The sequence below is a fragment of the Ctenopharyngodon idella genome, chromosome 19, assembly GCF_019924925.1.
Source record: "Ctenopharyngodon idella isolate HZGC_01 chromosome 19, HZGC01, whole genome shotgun sequence".
Lineage (NCBI taxonomy): Eukaryota > Metazoa > Chordata > Actinopteri > Cypriniformes > Xenocyprididae > Ctenopharyngodon > Ctenopharyngodon idella.
The window spans coordinates 10,377,866-10,404,101 of NC_067238.1; the positions used below are offsets into that span (position 1 = coordinate 10,377,866).

General features: G+C 39.6%; 1 protein-coding gene across 1 annotated transcript in view; it reads left to right on the forward strand.

The window, feature by feature from the left end:
* The window catches only part of LOC127501548 (fibrocystin-L-like), a 60,195-nt gene extending 34,629 nt beyond the window's left edge, over positions 1–25,566 (forward strand). Inside the window, 33 exon segments of the mRNA XM_051873572.1 lie at positions 251–380; positions 1,615–1,856; positions 1,944–2,080; positions 2,195–3,224; positions 3,410–3,601; positions 4,954–5,105; positions 5,272–5,431; positions 5,563–5,579; positions 5,581–5,741; positions 5,871–5,959; positions 7,787–7,941; positions 8,103–8,232; positions 8,346–8,464; positions 8,618–8,747; positions 15,307–15,480; positions 15,825–15,928; positions 16,015–16,138; positions 16,247–16,368; positions 16,848–16,938; positions 18,572–18,720; positions 18,875–18,997; positions 19,283–19,394; positions 19,501–19,617; positions 19,741–19,906; positions 20,451–20,683; positions 20,779–20,943; positions 21,066–21,223; positions 21,996–22,131; positions 22,245–22,586; positions 22,668–22,822; positions 24,270–24,416; positions 24,855–25,008; positions 25,107–25,566. Of these exon segments, the coding sequence (XP_051729532.1) occupies positions 251–380; positions 1,615–1,856; positions 1,944–2,080; positions 2,195–3,224; positions 3,410–3,601; positions 4,954–5,105; positions 5,272–5,431; positions 5,563–5,579; positions 5,581–5,741; positions 5,871–5,959; positions 7,787–7,941; positions 8,103–8,232; positions 8,346–8,464; positions 8,618–8,747; positions 15,307–15,480; positions 15,825–15,928; positions 16,015–16,138; positions 16,247–16,368; positions 16,848–16,938; positions 18,572–18,720; positions 18,875–18,997; positions 19,283–19,394; positions 19,501–19,617; positions 19,741–19,906; positions 20,451–20,683; positions 20,779–20,943; positions 21,066–21,223; positions 21,996–22,131; positions 22,245–22,586; positions 22,668–22,822; positions 24,270–24,416; positions 24,855–25,008; positions 25,107–25,318 (5,828 nt within the window). The 3' untranslated portion in view covers positions 25,319–25,566.
* Positions 25,567–26,236: the final 670 nt, after the last annotated feature.

Genomic DNA, 26,236 nt, shown 5'->3' on the forward strand with positions numbered 1-26,236 from the left:
CAGAGATACTGGAAAATTTGCATCTAAAAGACCACAAAGTCAGAAACACAATCCCTAGAAAATGAAGTAATCCTCACAAATATAGATATGACCTACATAACATTCCCAGAAGGCTCAGTTAAGTGAGAAAGCCCCTTTGGTGGGCTTCACAGAAGTGCTAAATTTCCCTGATACAGACACCATAGTGCATAATCACTTCCCTGCAGTAAGAGGTTTTGTTCAGGGCTTAACTACAATCCTGCTTCTCCAGGAATCCCTGTCCCAATGCCGTGGACTCGCCTTTCTCAGACTGCACAATATGGCTCCAACACGCTGACACTGATGGATGCCGTCACCTGGAAGACGGGCGACGAAATTGTCATTGCTTCCACGGGGCATAGGTATTTGATGCACCACCCAAACCTACAGCGAAACTCGGTTTCAGGTTGATTTAATTGAAGCCACTGATATGGAAGTAAAATAATGCCATATGTTTTTGAAACAAAAAGCATCTTGAATTGCACTACTTGAAAAAAATATGCATTGCATTAACCGTGCTTGTATTTTAATGCATTGTATTTTTAGGGCTTGAATTTTTATGGGTTTGAAATTCAACGTGGTTGTATCTTTAAGCTGTGAATATTTCAATTTATTCAATGCGAACAGTGAAGACATTGAATAAAATGTAAACACAACTTTTGTGTCTTTATCAGCTTTTCTGCATATATACTGGCCCTGATAATCATCACACATGCACTTACCCCTTGCTCCGTTAATGTAAATCCGTTTTAATGAATGAAATGAATGACTTGCTCTAACTGTTGCTCTGCTCTTCATCAACACGCGCTTGCACCACCTGCTGGTGAGGTCGACTAACAGCATATGGAGATTATGCTCGGTACTCTACTGCTATTCCTGCAGTTCCCGGATGTGAAATGTTGAAATTTGAACCACTGAATTTGTGGATGCGAAATAAAATGGACCGAAAATTGCCTGCTGAATATTATAGGTTGTATTTTTAAACAGAATGAATATTTTGGAAGTGAAATTTGAAAGGTGAATATGGATTATTGAATCTTTAACAATGAAATTGTGTGTGAACTGTTTTGAATTGAAATATTCACAGCTTAAATATACAACCATGTTGAATTTCAGCCCATAAAAATGCAAGCCCTAAAAATACAATGCATTAAAATACAAGCACGGTTAATGCAATGCATATTTTTTTCAAGTAGTGCAATTCAAGATGCTTTTTGTTTCAAAAACATATGGCATTATTTTACTTCCATACACTGACTTGCTACAGAAACTGAACTACATCAGTGTAGGAACAAGGGCCAAGGAAATGAAAAATGGTGCAATTGTTCTCTATAAAATGGTCCCAAATTAATTCATTTGACTTTTTTAAAAAAACAAAACAAAATAAGTATAAATATTTTTGCATTTTTAGGTGATATCATTCTATTTGTTTTAGGGGTAAAAAACTAAATTAAAAAAACTTACTGTTTAAATTGTTCTTGCCCAAATTGAATATGCTAAATGCTATAAAAAATATGCTAATAATGATTCTAAAAAATATACAAGTTGTCAGTGCTAATGCTAATAATAAAAAATATGTTTTGACTGAATTTACAGACACAGTCAGCAAGAGAATGAATTGATGAGAATTGCCTCAGTTTCAGCTGATGGTAGGACCCTTACACTGACCGAACCACTGAGATACACTCATCTGGGTGTGTCTGTTACGTTGCCTGATGGGACAGTTTTTGAAGCGAGAGCAGAGGTCGGCCTTCTAACCAGAAACATTGTTGTCCGTGGATCCAACAACATGGAGTGGAACGATCAGATTGCAGCTTGCCCTGATGGATTCAACACAGGTTTGGATGTTATTTCCTCAGCTGTGGATGGAAAGACAGACAGATGAAAGTCTTTTTATCAAATTGTATGAATGCTTTTGCTTACAGGGGAATTTGCCACCCAGACTTGTTTCCAGGGTAGATTTGGAGAAGAAGTAGGAAGTGACCAGTTTGGTGGCTGCATCATGTTCCACGCACCACAACCAAACCAAAATCTGGCAATTGGCAGAATTGAATATGTTGAGGTAAACATTAATTTTGTTTTAAAAACATTTGTTTCAAAACTCTTGGAGACCTTTAAGAGTAAATATTATCCATGAAATTCAATAATGCATTTCGTTGTCATTGTCCTCCTTCAGCTCTTCAATGTTGGACAGGCGTTCCGTCTGGGACGCTACCCAATCCACTGGCATCTAATGGGTGATGTTAAGTTTAAGTCATATGTGCGTGGATGTGGCATCCACCAGTCCTACAACCGTGCCGTCACCATCCACAACACCCACAACCTGCTGGTGGAGCGTAACGTCATCTACAATATCATGGGCGGAGCCTTCTTTATTGAGGACGGCATTGAGACTGGCAACATCCTGCAGTACAACCTGGCGGTATTTGTAAGACAGAGCACCAGTTTGCTAAATGACGATGTGACTCCAGCTGCATTCTGGGTCACCAACCCTAATAACACTATTAGGCACAATGCTGCGGCTGGTGGGACGCACTTCGGATTCTGGTACCGCATGCATGATCATCCCGACGGCCCTTCATATAGCGCCAACATCTGTCAGAAGAAAGTACCTCTGGGAGAGTTCTTTAACAATACGGTGCATTCGCAGGGCTGGTTTGGCTTGTGGATCTTCCAAGAGTTTTTCCCCATGCGTTCTGGCAGCTGCGGCTCCTTAACACCAGCGCCAGCAGTCTTCCGCCGGTTCACTTCCTGGAACAACGAGAAAGGTGCAGAGTGGGTAAATGTAGGAGCAGTTCAGTTCAGTGAGTTCCTAATGGTCAATAATGAGAAGGCAGGAGTGGAGGCCAAGAGGATCATCCAGCCTTATGTCAGCGGATGGGGACTGAATGGAGGGGCGGCTGTGGTCAACAGCACCATGGTGGGTCACGTGGATGAGCTGGGGTTGGGGAGCGACTACTGCACAGCTCGTGGTGTTGTCCTGCCCCTGGATGATGGTATGAGCGTCATCAACACCAAGTTTGTGAACTTCGACCGTCAATCGTGTGCTGCAGTTGGGGTGGCAGAAATAGTTGGAACCTGCATGTTCCGCTGTGGAGGCTGGAGCGCAAGATTCAGTGGGATCCAGTACTATCAGTCGCCCAACAAGGCCTGGTTCAGATGGGAGCATGAGGTGGCGCTAGTTGATACCGATGGGTCCCTGACAGGTATAGAAACATTAGATATTACAGTATATAGATACATGATAACTTAAAAAAAATGTATCTGTGTAACAATATCTTGATATGTAGGTTTATTGGCATGGTAAAATTCAAACTTTACATTGACAAATCATTGGTTACTTTAAAAATAAAACAAAAGCAAATAATGAATATTTTATATTTCTGATAAGGCAACATTAGCTACAAGGTGGTACCAAGGAATAACCTGCTCGACCCAAGACACTGCTTTCCGGGAACAGAATGGAGTGTTGGTGTCCCTGCTGCAGTGTGTGACAACACCATTAACTTCCACCGCATGGTCGTCGTCAATCCCTCACCGCCTTCACTTCAAGCTAAAGATGTGATTCTGACTAACTCATATGGTAGGGTGAAATAATCTGGGCGATTGAGCCATGAAAAAAAAATGTGTATGCATATGTTAGACATGTTTCTGTACAGTTGACTCTTTCTGTATGTTCTGGGAATGTTAGTAAAAAATCTTAAAAAATCTTTTTCCGTTGCAAGACGTGCATGTTTACATAGGAAAAACATGAATGAATGAAAAAAATTCTGCACAGTGTGTATGGAACCACACTGAACAATTTTAACATGCATCAGAGATGTTTCTCTCTTCTGTATGTGCGACACAGGGAAAGTGGTACAAGACTCGATTCATTCATGTTGCCAGATCCTGCTAGAAAAAAAGCAAACAAGAATAAGCCCACAATAAACCAAAATAAATCTAAATGCTTTATGCTGAAAATAAGACCAAAATATCGCGACCCGCACCTGTTCACTTTAATAACTCTGTAAACTCAATTGCTGAATGAGCCAAGCTTTAACAACAAGCCCAAAAATGCTTAATGATGTTTTATTAACAAAGTTCGGGAGGAACACATTCAAATGATCTAACTAATCATCACATCACTCCAACCAGCAGTCATCAATCAGCAATTAACATGTCTACCCAATCAGCATGAGTGGAGACCTATATATATACACGCAGTCGACACACCTATGTTTTTTGACAGTTTTCAGCATCCCTCCACCACCCCATCTCCTCACATTCGCCTGGTTACTTTCCTAAACCAGAAATACGGGGGGAGTACTCTGGGTTCGGGCCAAATACCGAGCTCGGAGCCCTCTCCTCGGACAGCACGCCAAATACGCATACTATTACTATCCGATACGCATACTATTAGCTATCTGATTATTTGTAAGTGTGAACTTGTGAATTAACTATCTGATTATTTGTAAGTGTGAACCCGTGAATAGCCTAATAAGTGGAGAAGGCAACACTGCAAGAGTGTACTCTGTGAAGCAGCCTTTACAAGCATAAACAAAACACAATGCCTCCGTCAACTGTGCTTTAGTTAAATGTTGAACATAATGAGTCTTTTGTCGCTGTAATATTTGATAAGAATAGCATAGACCAAACATGTGAGATGCCAGAACTTTGCTATGGTTACCTTGGTGTCAGTTTCGGGAGTGAGCCATGTTCCGTAAACACATGGAACGATAATTTAGGGGACTCTCTCCCATATTTAAATGTGGTTGTCACTCTTGAAACTTTACAGTGTTTACGTGGACTCAATGATTCTAAACTCAAAAATAACTAAAGATTCCATACACTAACATTGGGGAGCATTCTGTGTTTGTAGGGTTGAAGTGAGCTGTGATGATTAGAAAGCATCTTGATGGGCATAGTAACTCTCAATGTCACACCTCTCTTTAGGAACATGTGTGCTTCCTTTCCTCAAAAAACTTGTGACCCACACATTTGGCTGGATGGCAATGCTGCCCACAGGCCAAACCTATAACTGGTACTTTGATGGTGCTTCTCAAATCACCAACATCTCATACAATGGAATGGTTTACGGTTTTCGGGTAAAGTATGCAAACTACACATTATTAAATAATCCAATGTGCATTCAAATGAAACGTTTTTTTTGCATGACAGCCTGGTCAATAAAATCTATGCCTTTAATTATGTTCCTTCGAATTAAGATTAGTATTTAGCATGTTAAATTTTTCTTCTCTTTCTCCATGACAGCCAGAAAATTATATAATCATGAATCACAACCTGACTCAGTCACCTGACCGCTTCCGCATTATAGATGACAGGAATGGTTCCTCTCAGCCCCTGAACCCCACTGCGAATGTAAATGGAGACTGGTACTTCAACCAGTCATCCAGAAACCTCTATTACATGGGTAAAACTACTCATCTATTCACACAAGACATCTATGCTATCTTTGTATCTCAAGAGGACACATACAGTATAATGCTCAAAGCTGTTCAGTACTGTGCAAAGAATTAAAGATTTTGAGTTTTGTATCTACAGTGTCTGGAAGAGACCTGTCTGACTAGCCGCAGAAGGAGGAACAGTGTGGACCGCTCAACTGTAGACAGATCGTTGGATTTCAGAGTGTATCAGTGTTACTATCCCAACTGTATCTCTCCATCTGTAGTCACTCCAGTTAACACATCCAACACAACCGGCCGCAGACCTGCAAACTATGTGTATGTTACCAAACACGCACATTTTTTTTTTTTTTTTTTAATATTATGATAATAATCACTCTTCTATAATAATAATAATCTATTGAATTTATTTAGTTTAACTAATGAAACATATCCTTTTGGGTTTAGTCTCTGGTCAAATACATCATTTTGGCGGTCAAGCTCAGAGAATAACTTCAGTGTGCCACAAGAAGGCTCTGATGTGGTCATTCCAGTTGGTAAGCATCTCTAATGTGACAAATCCCAAGCAAATATGGAAAGAAAAGACTATTCAGCAATATGATATGCCATTTTCAGTGAAGTGCCCCTATTATGCTTTATTGGATATTATCATTCATGTAGTGTGTATAGCTGTTTGTGAATGTAAAAGGTCTGCAAAGTTTAAAAGATCAAAGTGGACAATAAAAGGAGTTGTTGTCTAGTAAAAGAAAGAACTGATTCTGAACTGCCTGAAATGAGTCAGTATTCCAGCCTTACATTCTGCATGAACCTACGCAAGTTTGTAACAAAATTGCATAATGCCAGCCTGTTGTTTTTTTTGGCTGCACATCTTTGACCCTCAAACACTGTAGTTGAAGCTGAGGCTTAGAAGAGTGTGTTTTGTGTTGTTGACATGTCAAGAAGATGCCATTTTCTGTGCTGCGAATTCAAATCCACTTTGCATGCACTTTCAAACAATGAGAACTCAGGCTCAGATTGATTTGGTAAAACTGACACCATCGTTACTGTTTGTATCACTATCTATATAAATGTTGAGGAAGCCTCTGGAGTTAAAGTTCAGATATGGTAATAGAATGCACACTATATTGCCAAAAGTATTGGGACACCCCTCCAAAGCATTGAATTCAGGTGTTCCAATCACTTCCATGGCCACAGGTGTATAAAATCAAGCACCTAGGCATGCAGACTGCTTCTACAAACATTTGTGAAAGAATGGGTCGCTCTCAGGAGCTCAGTGAATTCAAGCGTGGTACCGTGATAGGTTGCCACCTGTGCAATAAGTCAATTCATGAATTTTCCTCACTACTAGATATTCCACGGTCAACTGTTAGTGGTATCATAACAAAGTGGAAGCAATTGGGAACAACAGCAACTCAGCCATGAAGTGGTAGGCCACGTAAAATCACAGAGCGGGGTCAGCGCATGCTGAGGCACACAGTGCGCAGAAGTCGCCAACTTTCTGCAGAGTCAATAGCTACAGACCTCCAAACTTCATGTGGCCTTCAGATTAGCTTAAGAACAGTGTGTAGAGAGGTTCATGGAATGAGTTTCCATGGCAGAGCAGCTGCATCCAAGCCTTACATCACCAAGTGCAATGTAAAGCGTCAGATGCAGTGGTGTAAAGCACGCCACCACTGGACTCTAGAGCAGTGGAGACGTGTTCTCTGGAGTGATGAATCACACCTCTCTGTCTGGCAATCCGATGGACGAGTCTGGGTTTGGCAGTTGCCAGGAGAACGGTACTTGCCTGACTGCACAGAGTCCTGACCTCAACCCTCAACACCTTTGGGATGAATTAGAGCGGAGACTGCGAGCCAGGCCTTCTCACCAACATCACTGCCTAACCTCACAAATGTGCTCCTAGAAGAATGGTCAAAAATTCCCATAAACACACTCCTAAACCTTGTGGAAAGCTTTCCCAGAAGAGTTGAGGCTGTTATAGCTGCAAAGGGTGGGCCAACTCGATATTAAACCCTACAGATTAAGAATGGGATGTCATTAAAGTTCATGTGCACGTAAAGGCAGGCGTCCCAAAACTTTTGGCAATATAGTTTATATAATCACGATAGATTGGGCCATCTGACCAATTAGAGCAGACTAGGCTTTCGGAAAGGAGGGTTTTAGTGAGACTGAATCCTTTATCAATCTGTTTGAGACACTGTGAGAAAAGAGGTGATTATATATTATGGTAAAATTAAAGTGTTTTTGACCTTGGATGCATGTAAACCTATTGTAGAAGACCTCCAAAACAAATGGCTTAATAGGGACACTTTAAACCCTATAGTGGCCCAAAATAATTAAAAATGTCCTATTCTGTCTCAAAGGCATTTGGATGGTTGTGGATGTTGCAGTCCTCTCCCTGAACAAGCTGAAAATAGTTGGAGTTCTAGAGATTCCAGACACAAACAATGGCACCTCCTCCAGCAGTGTTTCTCAATATAATAACATTGTTCTGAATGCCACATACATCTCCATTCAAGTAAGCACATAACTACTGTACATTCAAATTGCATCTTACTGCTATAGACATCTTAGGATTATTACACCAAAACACAACCAGACTCTTCCTGTGTGCTAATTTCACTTACTTCTGTCTGTATTAAAGACATTAATTCTATCTGTACATGTTCATTCAATCAGGGTGGGCGTTTGATTGCTGGATGGCCTAATGAACCTTTCAGAGGTCAACTACAAATTATACTGAAAGGAAGCCATTCCACACCAGACTGGCTATTACCATCGGGACCAAACCAAGGGTCCAAAGTTCTAGGTAAATCAACATAAATAAAGATCTCATTATTGATAATTGATCTGCATCAGAGACATTTCTGTCAGTCATTCGCCAACTTAAGTGTTGATTTGAGTGGAAACATTGTCTTCAAGGTGTGTTTGGATCTCTTGACCTTTATGGTATACCACACAACGTGTATCACACTAAGCTGGCTAGCACGTCCCAGGCAGGAAACAGCACTCTCTCTCTACAGGAATCTGTGGACTGGAAGGTCAGAAGCTTTTTTTAAAAACAAACAAACAAAAAAGAACAGAGATCTTGAGAGAACTATTTAAACCTTTTTGTGTGATTTGGTGATGCCATTTAGATTCCAAGCTGCATTTGTGCTCTGAACCATAACACTACACTCTTTGATTACCTCCAGGTTGGGGAGATGATCCTGCTGTCCACCACCAGCTATGACCCTTGGCAGACAGAAATCCGCACCATCACTGCAATCTCAGATTATGGCCGAACACTGACTCTGGACCAGCCTTTATTATACACACACATCGGTTAGTCCCCTAGATTATAGATAATACCATTATAACATTATGCTGTATCAAAAAGCTGTTAAAAATACGTAAACAAATATAAAGTCATGTGAAAAAGAAAGTAATAAATAATCATATGGTCTTTAGCAGGTCTTAAACTTAGGTAAATACAACCCCAGATGAACAACAACACATAATATTACACCATGTCATTATTTATTTTACAAAAATAAAGCCAAAATGGAGAAGCCATGTGTGACAAACTAAATACACCCTATGACTTAATCGCTTGTAGAACCATCTTTAGCAGCAATAACTTGAAGTAATCATATTTTATATGACTTTATCAGTCTCTCACATCATTTTAGAGAAATTTTGACCTACTATTCTTTACAACATTGCTTTAGTTCATTGAGGTTTGTGGGCATCTGTTTGTGCACACCTCTCTTAAGATCCCGCTACAGTATGTGTGCTTGGGATCATTGTCCTGTTACATGACCCATGACCCAGATGGCCTCACATTTGACTCTAGAACAAATGCAGAGGAGTTCATGGTCGACTTAATGACTGGCCAAAAGACATTGTGTCAGAAGTCTTGTGGTCTGTTCAGATGCAACTTTGCAAACCTAACCCGTGTTGTCATGTTCTTTTTAGAGAGAACAGGCATTCTCCTGGCAACCCTTCCAAACAAGCCATACTTGTTCAGTCTTTTTCTAATTGTGCTGTCATGAACTTTAACAATTTCCTGTAGAGTCTGAGATGTAGTTTTTTTGCAGTTTCTTTGAGCAGTGAGTGCACAGTCTGACCTTGGGGTGAATTTGCTGGGATGTCCACTCCTGGAAAGATTGGCAACTGTCTTGAATGTTTTCCACTTGTGAATTATTTTCCTCAGTGTAGAATGATGGACTTCAGATTGTTTGGAAATGGCCTAGTAACCCTTCCTAGATTGATGGGCAGCTACAATTGCTTCTCTAAGATCATTGCTGATGTCTTTCCTCCTTAGCATTGTGTTAACACACACCGTCTCAGGTTATGACTATAACCATGGTTCCCTGAGAGAGGGAACGAGACACTGCGTCCCGAAAGGGGCGCTATGGAACGCCCTCAGCGTGAATGCGTCTGATGCACGTGTGTCAACTAGTCCAATGGCGAGAGTGAACGTCACTGGTGGGTGACGTCACGACCAGGAAAGGATAAATACACATCCGGAAAGACCGGCTTCAGCTTAAATTGCCGAAGCAAATCGATCACAGGAATGCAGGGAGTATGGCAACGCGACGCAGTGTCTCGTTCCCTCTCTCAGGGAACCATGGTTATAGTCATAACCTGAGACGTTCCCTTTCGAGGGAACTCGCACTGCGTCCCGAAAGGGGCGCTATGGGAACGATATCCCAAAACGCCATAATTCCAAAATGCCTGTCCGTGTGAAACTGTGGCACACTAAGACGAGAGCACTGATGAGCCTGGAGCTGCGTCCAGGTCGAGATATATCATCTCACAACGTGAGTGGCGAGGATCAGCCCACCACATCACAGACTTCCTTGAGGAAAACCCCCAACAACAAGGCCGTGGAAGCCACCATACTCCTAGAAGAGTGAGCTCTGACAGACAGTGGATACTGCTGACCAGAGACCTCATACGCAAGTGACATAGTCTCAACTATCCACTTGCTAACCATGGACGCAGGGAGACCCCTTATAGCGCGGTCCAAAACAAACAGTTGATCTGAAGTCCTCCACAGGGCAGCTCTGTGGACATTAGGTGTCCAGTGCTCACACTGGACACACAAGATTCAACTTTTCCTGGTCTGGATCTGAGAACAGAGGACAGAAAGCTTGCAGCACTATAGGCCGTGGAATATTGGTCAGAACCTTAGGTATATAACCCGGTAGGGTAAAGGAACACTTGACCATCCCTGGTGCACACTCAAGGCACGTAGGGGATACAGATAGGGCCTAAAGGTCTCCTACTCTTTTTAGGGGAGAACCCAAGCAGGAACCCTAGAGCATGCTGCAGGCCTCAGCCTCAGAGTGCCACGAAGGAAACGATACCTCAAAGGGTTATACCCCACAAATATACCATCCACAGGGACATGGAATGCAGAAATACGAGGATAGTTTCCTTGTGGCTGGAGTTCTGGAGTAAAGTATGGTTTCCACAACCTCGGTTGAGAGACCAAATACTATGAGTTTGACCCCCTCAGGGGCCAAACCCACAGGTTCAATACTTCTGGGCAGGGTGAAAAGTCAAACCCTTCACCTGAGATAGAAGGTCTCTCCTGATCAGAATCTCCGAGGGAGAGCCGTCGAGGAGAAACACAAGTTCCAAGAACCATATCAGACTTGGCCAGTAAGGTGCTACTAACAGACTTATTCCTTCCCGGCGAATTTTGTCCAGAACTCCTGGGAGCAGAACAATTGGGGGAAAAATATACAGACATGGCCCCGGCCATGTCTGTACCATGGCATCCAGTCCAAGAGGAACTGGATGTGTAAGGGATAACCACAGTGGACAGTGCGCCGTATCCTGAGACGCGAAAGATCCACTTCCACGTGGCTATAAATCTCCCATATAAGCTTCACCACTTTGGGGTGAAGTCTCCATTCCCCTGGCCTCAGCCCCTGTCTCGACAGGACGTCTGCTCCTATATTCTAGGTCCCTGGAATAAGATTGTTCTCACAGAGAGCATCTTTCCCAGGGACCACAGGAGGATCTGGTGTGCCAGATAGTGGGCGCGAGCGCAGACCCCCTGTTGATTTATACAAGAAACCATCGATGCATTGTCTGTTCAGACAGCTCGATGACCTCTCAGGTCTGGGAGGAAGAACTTCAATGCATTGAACACTGCCATCATCTCCAGGCAATTATGTGCCACGAAAGATGACTCCTCCACAGCCCTTGAGCTGAGCGGCCTTCCATTACCACTCCCCAGCCTGTGAGAGAAACATCTATCATGAGAGTGACTCAATGATATTAAGCTCCTAACACAGGGCCCTGGGACAGGAACCAACTTTTCTTCCATATAACCAAGGCGCGGAGACACCGCCGTGTGATCTTGATCATACGAAGTGGGTTCCCCCTCAGGGACAACCCTTGGTCCTGAGCCACTACTGTAAGGGTCTCATGAACAGCAGGCCAAAAGGTATCACCATTGGACGCAGCTGCCACCAGACCCAACAGTTTTAGAAAACTGTTTTACAGTGAGTGACTGGCCTAGATATATCTCCTGTGTGACTGAAAAGATTGCAGAAATACGAGTGGGCGACAGAACGGCCCGCAGCGTCACTGAATCCATACCATGCCCAGGAAGGTGGTTCTCTGTAATAGAGAAAGCACACTCTTCTTGGCGTTCAGCCACAACCCCAATTTTTATATGAGCAAGAACGACATCTCGATGTCGAACTGACCATCTGTTCTGACTGCGCTAATATTAGCCAGTCATCTAATCAGCTCAGAATGCGTATGCCCTGCAGCCTGAGCAAGGCCAAAGCTGCATCTACGCATTTCATGAACGTGTGGGGTGATAGAGCTAGACCGAATGGAAGAACCTAATATTGGTATACTTTGCCTCTGAAAGCAAACCTGAGGAACTTCCTATGCTGTGGAAGGATAGAGACATGGAAGTATGCATCCTTTAGAACTATCATGACAAACCAGTCCTCGGATCTGGTTTAGCGTCAACATTTTGAACCCAAGTCTCCTGACTGAACGATTCAAATGATTAAGATCTAATATAGGACGCAACCCTCCATCCTTCTTTGGAACAAAATAGTAGCAGCCCTAAAAACCCTAACTCTCTGCTGGGAGGAGGAACCCATTTTGTAGCTCCTTTCGCAAAAGAGTTTACTTTCTGTTCCATCACCAGAGCCTGCCCAGTGAGATAAATTTGGCAGAAGCCTCAACTCTGCCAGAAAATCCACAAAAGGGAACCAGCCTCTCAAAGCTGGTCTCTGGTATACCTAGAGCAGCCACTTTGGTGACCTGAAATACACTGGCAGGAAACAACCCATTTGACTGCTTTTCGACCCTCCTCAGAGTCATAGCTGAGTCATAGCTTGCTGGAAACTGCTGCGCCCTGAAACACCAAGGGTGCCAGGGTTGGTAGAACGGCCCCATACAGACAATGAAGTTGAGCGGGCACCGTATATTGAGGTGTACACCGCTCTATCCCGTATGGGGCTGCCCTTAGATTCCATTCAGAGGGTGCGAGCCTGATGCAACGTCGTGTGAGCGCTGAATCAAAGCTTGCTGGAAACCGCTGCGCCCCAAAGCACCGAGAGTGATGGGGTTAGCAGATCGGTCCCCTGAGGGCAACGAAGTGGCACGGGCACCGTATACTGAGGTGTAGACCGCTCCACCCCGCAGGGGGCTGCCCTAAGAAGCCTAACACCACTGGCGTAAGGATCTACATGAAAGGCTGAACTAATACATGAATCTAACTACTTAAAGTCAGATAAATATGTATTATTTTAATTTCTCAAAATTAAATTACAGCCAACTGTCCATTTAATTCCTGAAAAATTAAATGCAGCAAATGATCTATCAGACAAGTTAATACTGTCTGAAAGAAATGCTAAATATAGTATGCATATAGGCCATACACACATCAAATAAAGAGTTATTAGTGCAGACATATAGCTTTTAAAAACCCAGGCAATATCCCATTTAACTCCTCAAATTAAATGCATCAATGAATCACCAGACAAGTGTACACGGTCTGAATGATTGGTTGAATATTTATAACTGCCGTCTGCACACCCTAATCTACGCGTTGCCTCGGCAAACACGAGATCAGAGCCACTAGATTCTTTATTGCATTTTGCAGGCTCGAAATCTACGCGTCGCCTCGGCAGACGCGAGATGAGAGCCACTAGAATCTTTAATGCAGTTTGCAGACTCGAAATCTACGCGTCGCCTCGGCAGACGCGAGATCCGTGCCACTAGATTCTTTATTGCATTTTGCAGGCTCGAAATCTACGCGTCGCCTCGGCAGACGCGAGATGAGAGCCACTAGAATCTTTAATGCAGTTTGCAGACACGAAATCTACGCATCGCCTCGGCAGACGCGAGATCCGTGCCACTAGAATCTTTAATGCAGTTTGCAGACTCGAAATCTACGCGTCGCCTCGGCAGACGCGAGATCCGTGCCACTAGATTCTTTATTGCATTTTGCAGGCTCGAAATCTACGCGTCGCCTCGGCAGACGCGAGATGAGAGCCACTAGAATCTTTAATGCAGTTTGCAGACACGAAATCTACGCATCGCCTCGGCAGACGCGAGATCCGTGCCACTAGAATCTTTATTGCATTTTTGCAGACCCGTAATCTACGCGTCGCCTCGACAGACGCGAGATCCAAGCCATAGATTCTTTATTGCTCAAGACTTTATTCCCTCAAGAAAAAAGCCAAGTGGAGCAGAGCTAAAAAATCTCGATAGTGCATCACATCGGGAAATTTATGAATGAACACCGTCAGATCCCAATACAAGAGCTGACATGTATGCTCTGCTCTCAAACAAACAACACATGAATCGCGTGTATCCCCACTCGTATAGTAGCGAGGGCAGGGAAGCACACACGACTCAAGTTGCTATTTGCTCGCCAATAAACTCCTGTCTAGAAATATATAATGCTTGAGGACAAACAACAATAAATAGACAGAGACAGTTTCACACAGAGCGCTTTGCTGAGGCACAAAAAGCTGAAGCCGGTCTTTCCGGATGTGTATTTATCCTTTCCTGGTCGTGACGTCACCCACCAGTGACGTTCACTCTCGCCATTGGACTAGTTGACACACGTGCATCAGACGCATTCACGCTGAGGGCGTTCCCATAGCGCCCCTTTCGGGACGCAGTGCGAGTTCCCTCGAAAGGGAACTGAATGCTCAAAACCAGCAAACTGCCAAAAAGTCTGCTTTTACAGAGTTGGTCATGCTTGCTGATGATCAATTAATCAAGGGCATTTGATTAGCATCGCCTGAATGCTTACTTAGGTTGTCACACATGGCTTCTCCATGTTTTTGTTAAATGAACGGTATAATATGTCATGTGTTGTTGTTCATCTGAGGTTGTATTTACCTAATTTAAGACCTACTAAGGACCAGATGATTTTTTTTTTTATTATATCCTGATGCATAATATTCATACCTGCCTAAAGTTTTTTGGATGTGCACTTTTCTCATCTGATATGTGAAACCATAGAATTCAAAAGGGTGTACTTTCTTTTTCACATGACTGTAAATCTATGAATAATTACTCGTAATATTTTATTAACGGTAGTGTCATTTATTCCTATGATGGCAAAGCTGAATTTTAAGCAGCAATTACTCCAGTCTTCATTCTAATATGCTGATTTGGTGCTCAAGAAACATTTCTTAGTGTTAAAAAACAGTTGTGCTGCTTAATTTTTTGTGGAAACAATGATATATTTTTACATACAGAAATACATAAAGTAACATTATAAATGCCTTTACTGTCACTTTTGATTAATTTAATGAATTCTTGCTCAATACGTTTTAATTTCTTAAAAAAAAAAAAAAAATACAATTAATTAAATTCATATTAAATGTATTACGTCATATAGGGGAGAGCTACAGTGTGCCAGGTACTTCAAGAAGTTATCAGCTTGCAGGCAATGTGGCTTTACTGACCAGAAACATTAAGATCATTGGTCAGGAGTATCCAGAAATGTACACACAGTCTTATGGAGCCAGAGTGCTGGTGGGAAGCTTCTCCAGTGGAGGGATCGATTACAGAGGTATTATCTTTATAAAATACTCACGTTGGGAGTCATTCATGTAACACAATCAGGACGAATCACATGCAAAACCACTCTTACATAAATGGCTGCATTCAATTAAATGGGACATTTTATGTACAAATGTATATATGATTAGATCATGGATATGGTTTAATTACCTGGAAGATGAGAGAAAGCAAAAAAATAGTAACGTTTTGTAGGTTGCAAGCAGTCACATTCAAAGAAGTTCATGTCAAAATTATATTTCTGTATTTGCACATAACATCACATGCTAATCAGACCTTGTCAGCACAGTGTAAGTAACAAAAACTCACTAAAGCTGATGATAACTTGCCTCACAGGAAAAGCCCAGATCAGAAATGTTCAGTTCTACCACACTGGGCAGGAGGGATGGAATGACGTGTCTGACCCACGTTACTCTCTGGTGTTTTATAACCTGGGAGGGGTGAGAGAAAGTCTTGATACAGTACATTTCTATTCCTGATTATCACACATGTTCCTTTCAACTACTTACTGTCACAATATTTTTAGGTGGTTGGTGAGTCTTACATCAAGGGATGTGCTTTTCACGATGGCTTTGCTCCTGCTGTTGGTGTTTTCGGAACAGACGGACTGAGTATCGATGATAATGTGATCCATCACACTGTTGGAGAAGGTGCAGATTCAATGACTATTACATAACAAAACAAAATGTAATCACTATGGAGTTGGGTAATATGATTTAGCACTTTTCTATTCTGGAATTTTTATTCCAATTTCCTAGGAATCAGAGTCTGGGGTGACAGTAATGCCGTCCGGAGGAACTTGGTTACCCTGACACTGTGGCCTGGATCGTACAATGGCAGAGAGGAGGAATTCAACTTTGAATGGAATGCAGCCATTGAGGTAATCCTTAAAGAAAAATACTGTGATCAGATGGTGATCCTTTGGTACTGTTCTATAACATGGTACAGAATGATTACCATATTTATTTTCCATGGTATCTTGATGGCACTCCACAGTGCATGAATGCTATGGTACATGTTCAGTAAACATGATAATAATAGGTACATGTCAAAAGAAAATCCATGGTATCACTGGCTGAATAGATTAGTACTAGAAAAAGAACTGATGGCCCGGTTTCACAGACAAGGCTTAGACTAAGCCAGGATTAGACCTTAGTTCAATTAGGGCATTTAAGTATCTTTTATAAACGTAGACTAGAAAAAAATATTACTGGTGTACATCTTGAGACAAAACAATATTTTAAGATATGTCAGAGCAAGTTGCTTTCAGTTAAAAAAGCCCAAACATGCATTTTAGTCTAGGACTAGCTTAAGCCTTGTCTGTGAAACCGGGGGTAAATACTACTGTTGATGTTGTAGGTGAGTGAGGGAACCAATGCAGTTCTTCAAGGGAATGTTGTTGCTGGCTATGAACGAGTGGGATTCCGAATTGATGGTGAACCATGCCCAGGTATAGAAGCCAATAATTATTTTCAAAAATAAAACACAAATAAAAATAAAAAGAAATCGATTGTTTCAATGGTAACACTTTACAATAAGGTTTCATTAGTTAACATTAGTTAATGTATTAATTAACATGAACTAACAATAAACAAAACATTTGTTACAGTTATTTATTAATCTTTGTTAATGTTAGTTAATAAAAATGCAGTCTTTCATTGTTTGTCCATGTTAGTTCACAGTGCAATGTTAACAAACACATCTTTTGATTTTAATAATGTAAAATGTTGAAATTAACATTAATTTAGATGAATAAATGCTGTAGAATTATTATTCATTCTTAATTCATGTTAAACAGTATAAACTAATGAACTTATTGTAAAGTGTTACCGTTTTAAGTGAATTTAGGCATCACAACGTTATAACGTACAGTAGGAAAAATGAATATTCATTTTGAGTTTTGCTACAGATTACATTTTACAATGTTACTAAATTATTCTTTTTTTAAGATTAACTTAATGTGAGTAAAGTGAGCAAAGATCCACCACATGTAAAAATAGGGGAAATGAGCATATACACTACCATTCAAAAGTTTGGAATCGGTAAGATTTTTAATGTTTTTAAAAGAAGTTTCGTCTGCTCACCAAGGCTGCATTTATTTAATTAAAAATACAGTAAAAACAGTAATATTGTGAAATATTATTACAATTTAAAATAACTGTTTTCCATTTGAATATATTTTACAAAGTAATTTATTCCTGTGATGGCAAAGCTGAATTTTCAGCATCATTAGTCCAGTCTTCAGTGTCACATGATCCTTCAGAAATCATTCTAATATGCCGATTTGCTGCTCAAGAAATATTTCTTATTATTATTAGTGTTGAAAACAGTTGTGTACTTTTTTTTCAGGATTCTTTGATAAATAGAAAGTTTAAAAGAACAGCATTTATCTGAAATACAAAACTTTTGTAACATTATACACTACCGTTCAAAAGTTTGGTAAAGTCAATAAGAATTGTTTTTTTTTTTTTTTTTTTTTAAGAAATTAAAGAAATTAATACTTTTATTCAGCAAGGATGCATTAAATCAATCAAATGTGACAGTAAAGACATTTATAATGTTACAAAAGATTATATTTCAAATAAATGCTGTTCTTTTGAACTTTCTATTCATCAAAGAATCCTGAAAAAAATATATTTTACACAAATATTATGTACAATTGTACGCAATAAATGTTTCTTAAGCAGCAAATCGGCATATTAGAATGATTTCTGAAGGATCACGTGACATTGAAGACTGGAGTAATGATGCTGAAAATTCAGCTTTGCCAACACAAGAATAAATTACATTTTAAAATATTTTCAAATAGAAAACAGTTATTTTAAATTGTAATAATGTTTCACAATATTACTGTTTTTACTGTATTTTTACTTAAATAAATGCAGCCTTGGTGAGCAGACAAATCTTTTTTTTAAAAAACATTAAAAATCTTACCGATCCCAAACTTTTGAACGGTAGTGTATATATATCGAAAAATCATACATTTAGGCTGATAACTGATATAATATTGGTATACTGTGCATTCTTAATATTTATGCAAATATTTACTAATTTATTTGATGTTTCCAACAATATGTCAAAAGGATCTCCAAATGCAGTGGCTCAGTGGAGTCAGAATGAGGCACATGGCGGTCTGTATGGACTCTACATGAATAAAGATGGACTTGCTGGATGCTCTCAAATCCAGGGCTTCACTGTTTGGAGGAGCTTTGATTTTGGCATTTATGTTCAAGTATGATAAATGATCTGCAAACTTCCTATTATAATGCCCTATAGTAACTGTAAAGCCAAGTGTTTTATTGGTCAGATAAATTGTTAATTACTATTTATACAAATGCTCTGTTCTGGTCTGGTGAGCATTAATGTTTTCCTCTCCTCACTTCCAGGTACCCATGAACGTGTTAGTTTCTAACGTGAGCCTGATTGATAATGGAATGGGTATCATGTCTCTAATCTACGGTCCTCCCTCACTCAGCCACTCATACTCTGACAAAATAGTCCGTGTACAGGTGAGGATGCACTATATGTCTCTTCAGTCAAAATTAAAGGCCAATTCACGATTCACAGACATACAGCAAACAGACACTTCGTCAGGTTTTTTCGGGTTCGTTTTCGCCAGTTGAACATTTTGAATCAGCATTTGTAGGGTCTTGGAATGTCTGAGAAGTGATGTACTATAATCTGGTGACTGTTGGTCGGCATCTGTCAGTGCAGTCTGAATTGGCCTTATAGAGAATAAAGGATTCTTATCCTGTTCATTTTTTAATTACATTTTTCAAAAATCATCTCTACAGGGTGCTCTGATTGTGGGCAGCAGCCCCAACTTCAACTGTTCTGACAGTCTGTCCACAACTATGACCTACGTTATGCTCAGCAAAAGCCACAGAGCCCCACGCCCCCCCAATGGTACAATACATATTAAAGAATCATCTATACACTACTGAATAAATGTATTTAATATAATTGATCCATTTTCCGTACTGATTCTAACTGCATTTTCTGTGTGCAACAGGTGGGAGGTCTGGAATTTCCTGGCCGACATTTGAATCTAACCAGAATAATGCACCACAAAAGCCTCACACTGGACTGATGAGCTACAATGCCATAGCTGGTCTAATGACTGTCTATGGTGAGTCATATTCCTTCAAAATGTGTATGAATCTTCAGTTTGAAACTTTCTACAGATGACATAAAAGATCATAATAGAAAAAAATAATTACTTTCTATTTACACTGTCTGTTTATGATTCCAGACACAACTTTTGTTGGGTTCAAGAGTGTGTGCTCAATAGAGACAAATTACATGTTCATGACCAACCCGGGAAATGAGGATCTACAACATCCAATCAGTGTTGAGAGGATAGCCAAGATAAACAGCACAGAGGATGCTCTGGCATTCATTCATCGACCTGATCTGGGGTAAACCAAAAGCTTATAGTCAATTTCACTGCACAAAGATAACGCTGTTAATTAGAGATGTGCGAGACTAGCCGACTAAATGGTATTAAACATTGTACATCTGGAATGGAAAACAAAATCATTTCATTTTAACTCAGATCTTGCATGCATTCATTTTCTATATCAATATCCTAACAAATAGAATACCCTTAAATAATGCATAGTTGCCGATACACATCAAGCACATCGCATATATATATATGACCTATTTTTTTTCATTCAGAATGGGATTTGACTGCAGTTTGATGCATAGATTAAATAGCTATTTCAAATGGATATTGATATATAGACTGTTTTTTGACTCTCTTCTGGGGATGTTAGACTAGTCGACTAGTCGGTTTCAAAATTTCTATTTAAACGTTAATGAGATTAGACGTGGTGCACAAAAATAAATTTATGAAATATTATTAGGAAGACAACAATGAAAATGTATGACAGAGAACATCAATGACGGGATGACCACAAATATAAGTGACTGATTGATTTGTTTCTCTCTAATTTTTAGCAAGGTGAACCCATCAGACTGTGTGGACATGGACTGTGACGCTAAAAAGAAGACGATGTTGAAGGATCTGGATGGCAGTTTCCTGGGTGCAGTGGGAGCAGTGGTGCCCCAGTCTGAGTACGAGTGGAACGGGGATCCCCGACATGGACTGGGCGATTACCGCATCCCCAAAGTCATGCTCACCTCTCTCAACGGCAGCCGAATACCTGTGGATCAAATCGCTCCTTACAAAGGTACAGTACATCTGAGGGCTGTTCATCATTAAGAGTGATCTAAGAGAGAGAACTAAAAAATTGTAACTTATGACATGGCTGTTTTACCTGTGCAGGTGTGATCAGAGACACCTGTACATACATGAACACCTGGCAGAGCTACAAGTGCTTTGGGCTCAACTACAGGATGCTGGTCATCGAAAGTATGGACGCAGACACAGAGACCAGGCGTCTTTCACCTGTAGCCATCCTGGGGGACAAATATGTGGATTTGGTGAATGGTATGACGCATAACTCCCCTTGTAACACCTACTATTTTATGCATAATATAGTTCAGGATTTTCTATAAGCAGAAAAGGTTTCATTGTGTATTGTGTATCTTACTGTGAATATCTTGTTCCAGGCCCACAAGACCACGGCTGGTGCGCCGGCTACACGTGTCAGAAGCGAGTATCTCTCTTCCACGCCATTGTGGCCACTAATAAATCCTTTGATATCTACTTCACCAGCACAACACCACAGAAGCTGAGACTTATGTTACTGAATGCTGGACCTGCAGAGGTTAGTCAGTAAGATGAATTATACTGACAAAAGACACACAGCACAATAAAACAATAAAATTTAGAACAATAAAAGGCATATTAGGAGAAAACAATCTTTAATTGGTTTTATTCTGCATTGTTGTTAAAAATATATTCTTTTATTTCCATTTTGTTTTCTAATTTATTTTAAGATATTTTTCAAATAGCTTGCATATCTTTTAAATATTAAAAATAAATGAATTGATAAATCAATATCAATATATGAACTGATGAAATTGTGAATCGATCAATGAATTGATTAATATATATATATATATATATATATACACACACACACACACACACAAATATATACACAGATAATATAATATTTATATTATAATTAATAATAATAATAATAATTATTATTATTATTATTACTATTATTATTATTATTATTATTATTATTATTATATATTCATTTATTAACAAATATTATGTAAAATAATAAAAAATAAAAATAGAATTCATTAGTTTATTAATTTATTAATGTTACTATATTATTTTGCATATTTGTTAATATTTTATTATTTAAAATCTACAAAAGTTGACCCAAAGCACAGTCCAGGAAAATGAAACTAGTTGGGAATGAATCCTAAAATAAATAAATAAATAACTACATTATGACCAAAATGTATCCAACCTGCAATTATATTCATTTAATTTTCATGTTTTTGTTTTTTTTTACTTATAATATTATAATATAATATTACAGTAGAAACTTAACTACAGTAATCTTCTGTTGTTCTCAGGCTGTCAGGGTGGCTGTATTTTACTCAAACCCTCAGCGGCTGGATGTGTACGTTAACAATAGTTTGGTTGGTCCAACAAACGCTCAGTGGAATGCGGACAAAACTGACTACACTCTGCGTGAGCCAACTTATACAGGTAAGTACAGCACAATAATGCTGAAGTTAATACAGCGCCCCCTGCAGGACAGAAGACCATTTTTCAACCTAAACAACACATCACAATTCTTCCTTTGATTCCTCTCTGCGCAGGGCAATACGTTCCAAATTTCAGCTCCAGTCATGGCTCCAACTTCTTTGACCAGGACTTCAAAATGCTGTATATACTTCTTCGTGGCTCAGAACCGGTCCAAATCCGCACCTCCCCGGTTTTGTTCTTGGCCTTCAACCTCCCAGCCATGACTGAGGCGGAGTTCTTCGGGCCAGATCTAATCAACAATCTGGCTTTATTTCTGAAAATACCGGCAAACAAGATTCGAATCACCAACATTGTCCGTGAGGGTACTAATGCGAGAAGGAGGCGCTCGGCAGGACTGACGGTGCAGGTAGAGATCAGGGAGCCCCCTGTTCAGACATCCACCAACACCACCACTGGTGAGAGCAAGAATAAAATAAATGATAAATACAGTGTTTAGATCACAATACAATGTCTTAATATTTGTATACCATCTGCAGAAGAAGACCAACAGTTTGAGGTCCTGAAGAGCATTGCTGACGATCTGGGCCGTGCTGCTGTCTCGGGCAATCTGAGTCAGTCCATCGGCTTCAATGTGTCATCCCTGGGGATCCTCCCTCCTCCACCCTCTTCCAGTGACCCATCCTGGAGCGATGTAAGATGCTAATCAGATCACATGACCAAACTCACTAACATTTTAAAATGTTATGATGACGTCAAACATTATTTGGAAATTTTAATTGAAACATATACAGCAAAGTTGATATTTAAAGGAATATTCTGTGTTCAATGCAAGTTAAACTCAATAGATTAATCATAAATCTGGGTTACAGTGAGGCACTTACAATGGTAGTGAATGGAGCCAAGCCATGAACATTAAAATACTCACCTTTTCAATCCGCTTGTTAAAGGGTTAGTACACCAAAAAATTTTAATTCTGTCATTAATTACTCACCCTCATGTCGTTCCACACCTGTAAGATGTGTTCATCTTCGGAACACATATTAAGATATTTTTGATGAAATCCGACAGGTATATCACTCATCCATCCATAGACAGCAATATAATCAACACTTTCAAGGTCCAGAAAGGAACTAAAGATGTTAAAACAGTCTACGTGACAGTGGTTCAACCTTAATTTTATGAAGCGATGAGAATACTTTTTGTGCACAAAAAAAAAAAAAAAAATAACTACTTTATTCAACAATCTCTCTAAGCAAAGTAAAGGCTTCCATGTTTACATTCAAATGCCGGCTCAGTATTGGCCAAAGCTGCACACGTGAGCAGCACAACGCATGCGTGTGATGCTGACGCAGGAGCCGGCCAATAATGAGTCAGTGTTCTAACGTAGACCCTGGAAGCGCTGGACATAAACAATGTATAAAAATGACACAGAAGAAAAGATATTGTGTGCTGTAATACTACTTAAAAATCATGATCCTAACTTCCTAACATCTTTTATGAATTGTTAAAATATTGGTGTCCGGGACAGTGTGAGCCCAGACACTTCAATTAAATGTGTATTCGATATTATTCAAGTGTTATTCAATAATATTCGATACGTCACAACTTAAACAACAGATAGCATAATCACAAGACTTTAACAGTATAAGTGTTAACATGATTTTAGTGTGAAAAAATCACAAACCTTATCTGTGTGAAATTTTATCTAATTTTACAACTTTGTCACCATGACACCATAACTCTTAAAACTACTGTAATAACTGTGCTTTAAACAGCTTTACAACTCAAATAATACACAAGAATACATAATACAACAGAATAATTAATATACTGTAAGTGCTTTTATAAAATTTAAAGCTTCACATTTCTGATTTTAAATTCTTCAAAAATTGGCCTCATTCACTTCCATTGTAAGTGCCTCACTGTAACCTTCATTTTTGCTTTTTTAAAGAAAATGAGGGATGAAATTAATTTGTTGTAATCAACATTGCCACAAATGCTGTTCATTGAGCTTAACTTGTATTGGACCCAGAATATCCCTTTCAATTTTTATGAGGTTAAGATCCAATAATAGTTGCTGTACAGTAAAGCGCACAACATGCTTTTTCTTATTTGAACTGTAATGGTTTCTCTCTCAGCTGGCCACTCAGGAGGTGACCCGTGAAGACCAGCAGGTGGAGACGGTCAAGACTGTATCATCCCTGATGGTGGCGGTCCAGCCAGTGGCTGGATCGTCACTTGGACCCCTCAGCGTTCAGCCCAGCGTCATGGCTCTGGATGCAGCGGTGAGATTTCATTAAGAATATCTGATGCAAGTTTTCAGATAGTTTTCAGGGGCCGGTTGCACCAGCTGTGCATAAAGAGCACAGTTTTGATGTAAAGTGGCATTAAGTTACAACTTATGCACTAAAAAATATTTTTACATTGCACCAGTCAACTTAGTTGAAACACAAATTTACATATAAACTAAAAATTAATGAAAGCCTTTGACCAGGTGTAATGGTTGGAATAAAATAGAAGATTGACTGAATTGTACCAAGCTTGTTATGCACATATCTTGAGTCTTTTTCAAATCTGAGGTGTGAGAGACCAGTCCTAAAACAGGGGGGTTTCATGACCCTTTAAGTAAGAACTTGGCTGGTGCAACCCTACCCAGGTGATTATTAGGAAACCACACCTGGTATCGAGTAAGGAGACCATCTTTTTTGTGCGTCTGTTTCCAGGGTGACTGCGTGTCCGTGGGTGTGACGACTCTAACCATCTCAGCTGTGCTCAAAGATGCTAACGGGAATCCAACAGAGGGGCTTTACGGAAACACCACCATCCCTTTCAGTGGCTGCTGGGCAAATTACACTGACTTAGCCATCTTTACAAGTGGTGGGTCGTCTCAATTACTTGAATTTGATTTTTTGGGTCGCTGTCACTTGTTATTTTAAGCATTTACAATAATTTCTCTCTCTTTACCTATTCTACAGGTGATAACTTGACGTTGGCCTTTAATCTGAATGAATGGAAGGCTGAGTCCAGATCTTTTACTCTCAGATCACCTACAACACCGTCTTCTGTGGTCGTCACTACGGACTATGACTTTCCCAGCATCTTTGACTCCAGCCCAGCTGTCTCATCACCACCTGTGTATCTGCTCATGATTTTGAGTGGTCTACTCCTCCTGCTCAGGGGACTCTAGAAGCAATTAAAACCAATGAAGTCCACTCTTATGCACATAATATATATTACATTGTCTTCTAATGATTTGCCTTTGTCTATATACTTCTGTTGTTTTCCCATATGATCATGATCTATAAGCTGCAACTAATTCTGAGACTGTAGAACAACAAAAACAAAAAGTTTTTTTTTTTTCTTAATTTAAATCTATTCCTTTTACTTTACTTTTGAATATTATATATTTATATGCTCAATAAAATCAAGTTCTAGCATACTTTTGTTGTCTTTTTTTCTGAATTAAATTCTTTACCATATAGACGGCAAACATTTCCATTAAAGTCGGCATGAAATCAAAGATCTTTTCTTCCTTATTGTGTCATATATCTGTGTGAAACGAATGTTGGGCAGGACTTGATTTTGTCCATTGGGAATCAATTGGATTGTTTTGTTTTGTTATTACTGTGATCTCATGTGAGTGACAGTTTGTCCCGCCCTCGATCCAGACAGCAGGTCATCAGAGAAGAGAAGAGATGTCACTGTAAGAGGTAGGGGAGGTTATTTTGATTAAAGATTATGAGGAACATGAATTAAAAAAAAAAAAAAAAAATGTTTATGATAAATCTTTTAGACTAATAAATACTGCAATAAAAAAAAAAAAAAAAAATAGAATTGTCAAAGATTCCATGGTGACTTTACATGTCTGAAAAGTGTACAATTGTATCAAAGGAAAATTCAGTCCTTAAAACAATATTAATACACATTTAATTCCTACCACAATTGAATCAGCTTTTTGGGGTGGAAATTACATTTTAAACATTTTTTTTTTTTTTAAATTAAATAGCCAAATAATTTTTCTCAAATTTCATCATATTTTATGCATCCATATACAAATAATAATATCATATTTTTTTAAAAAATTATGCACAAAAATATTAAAGTG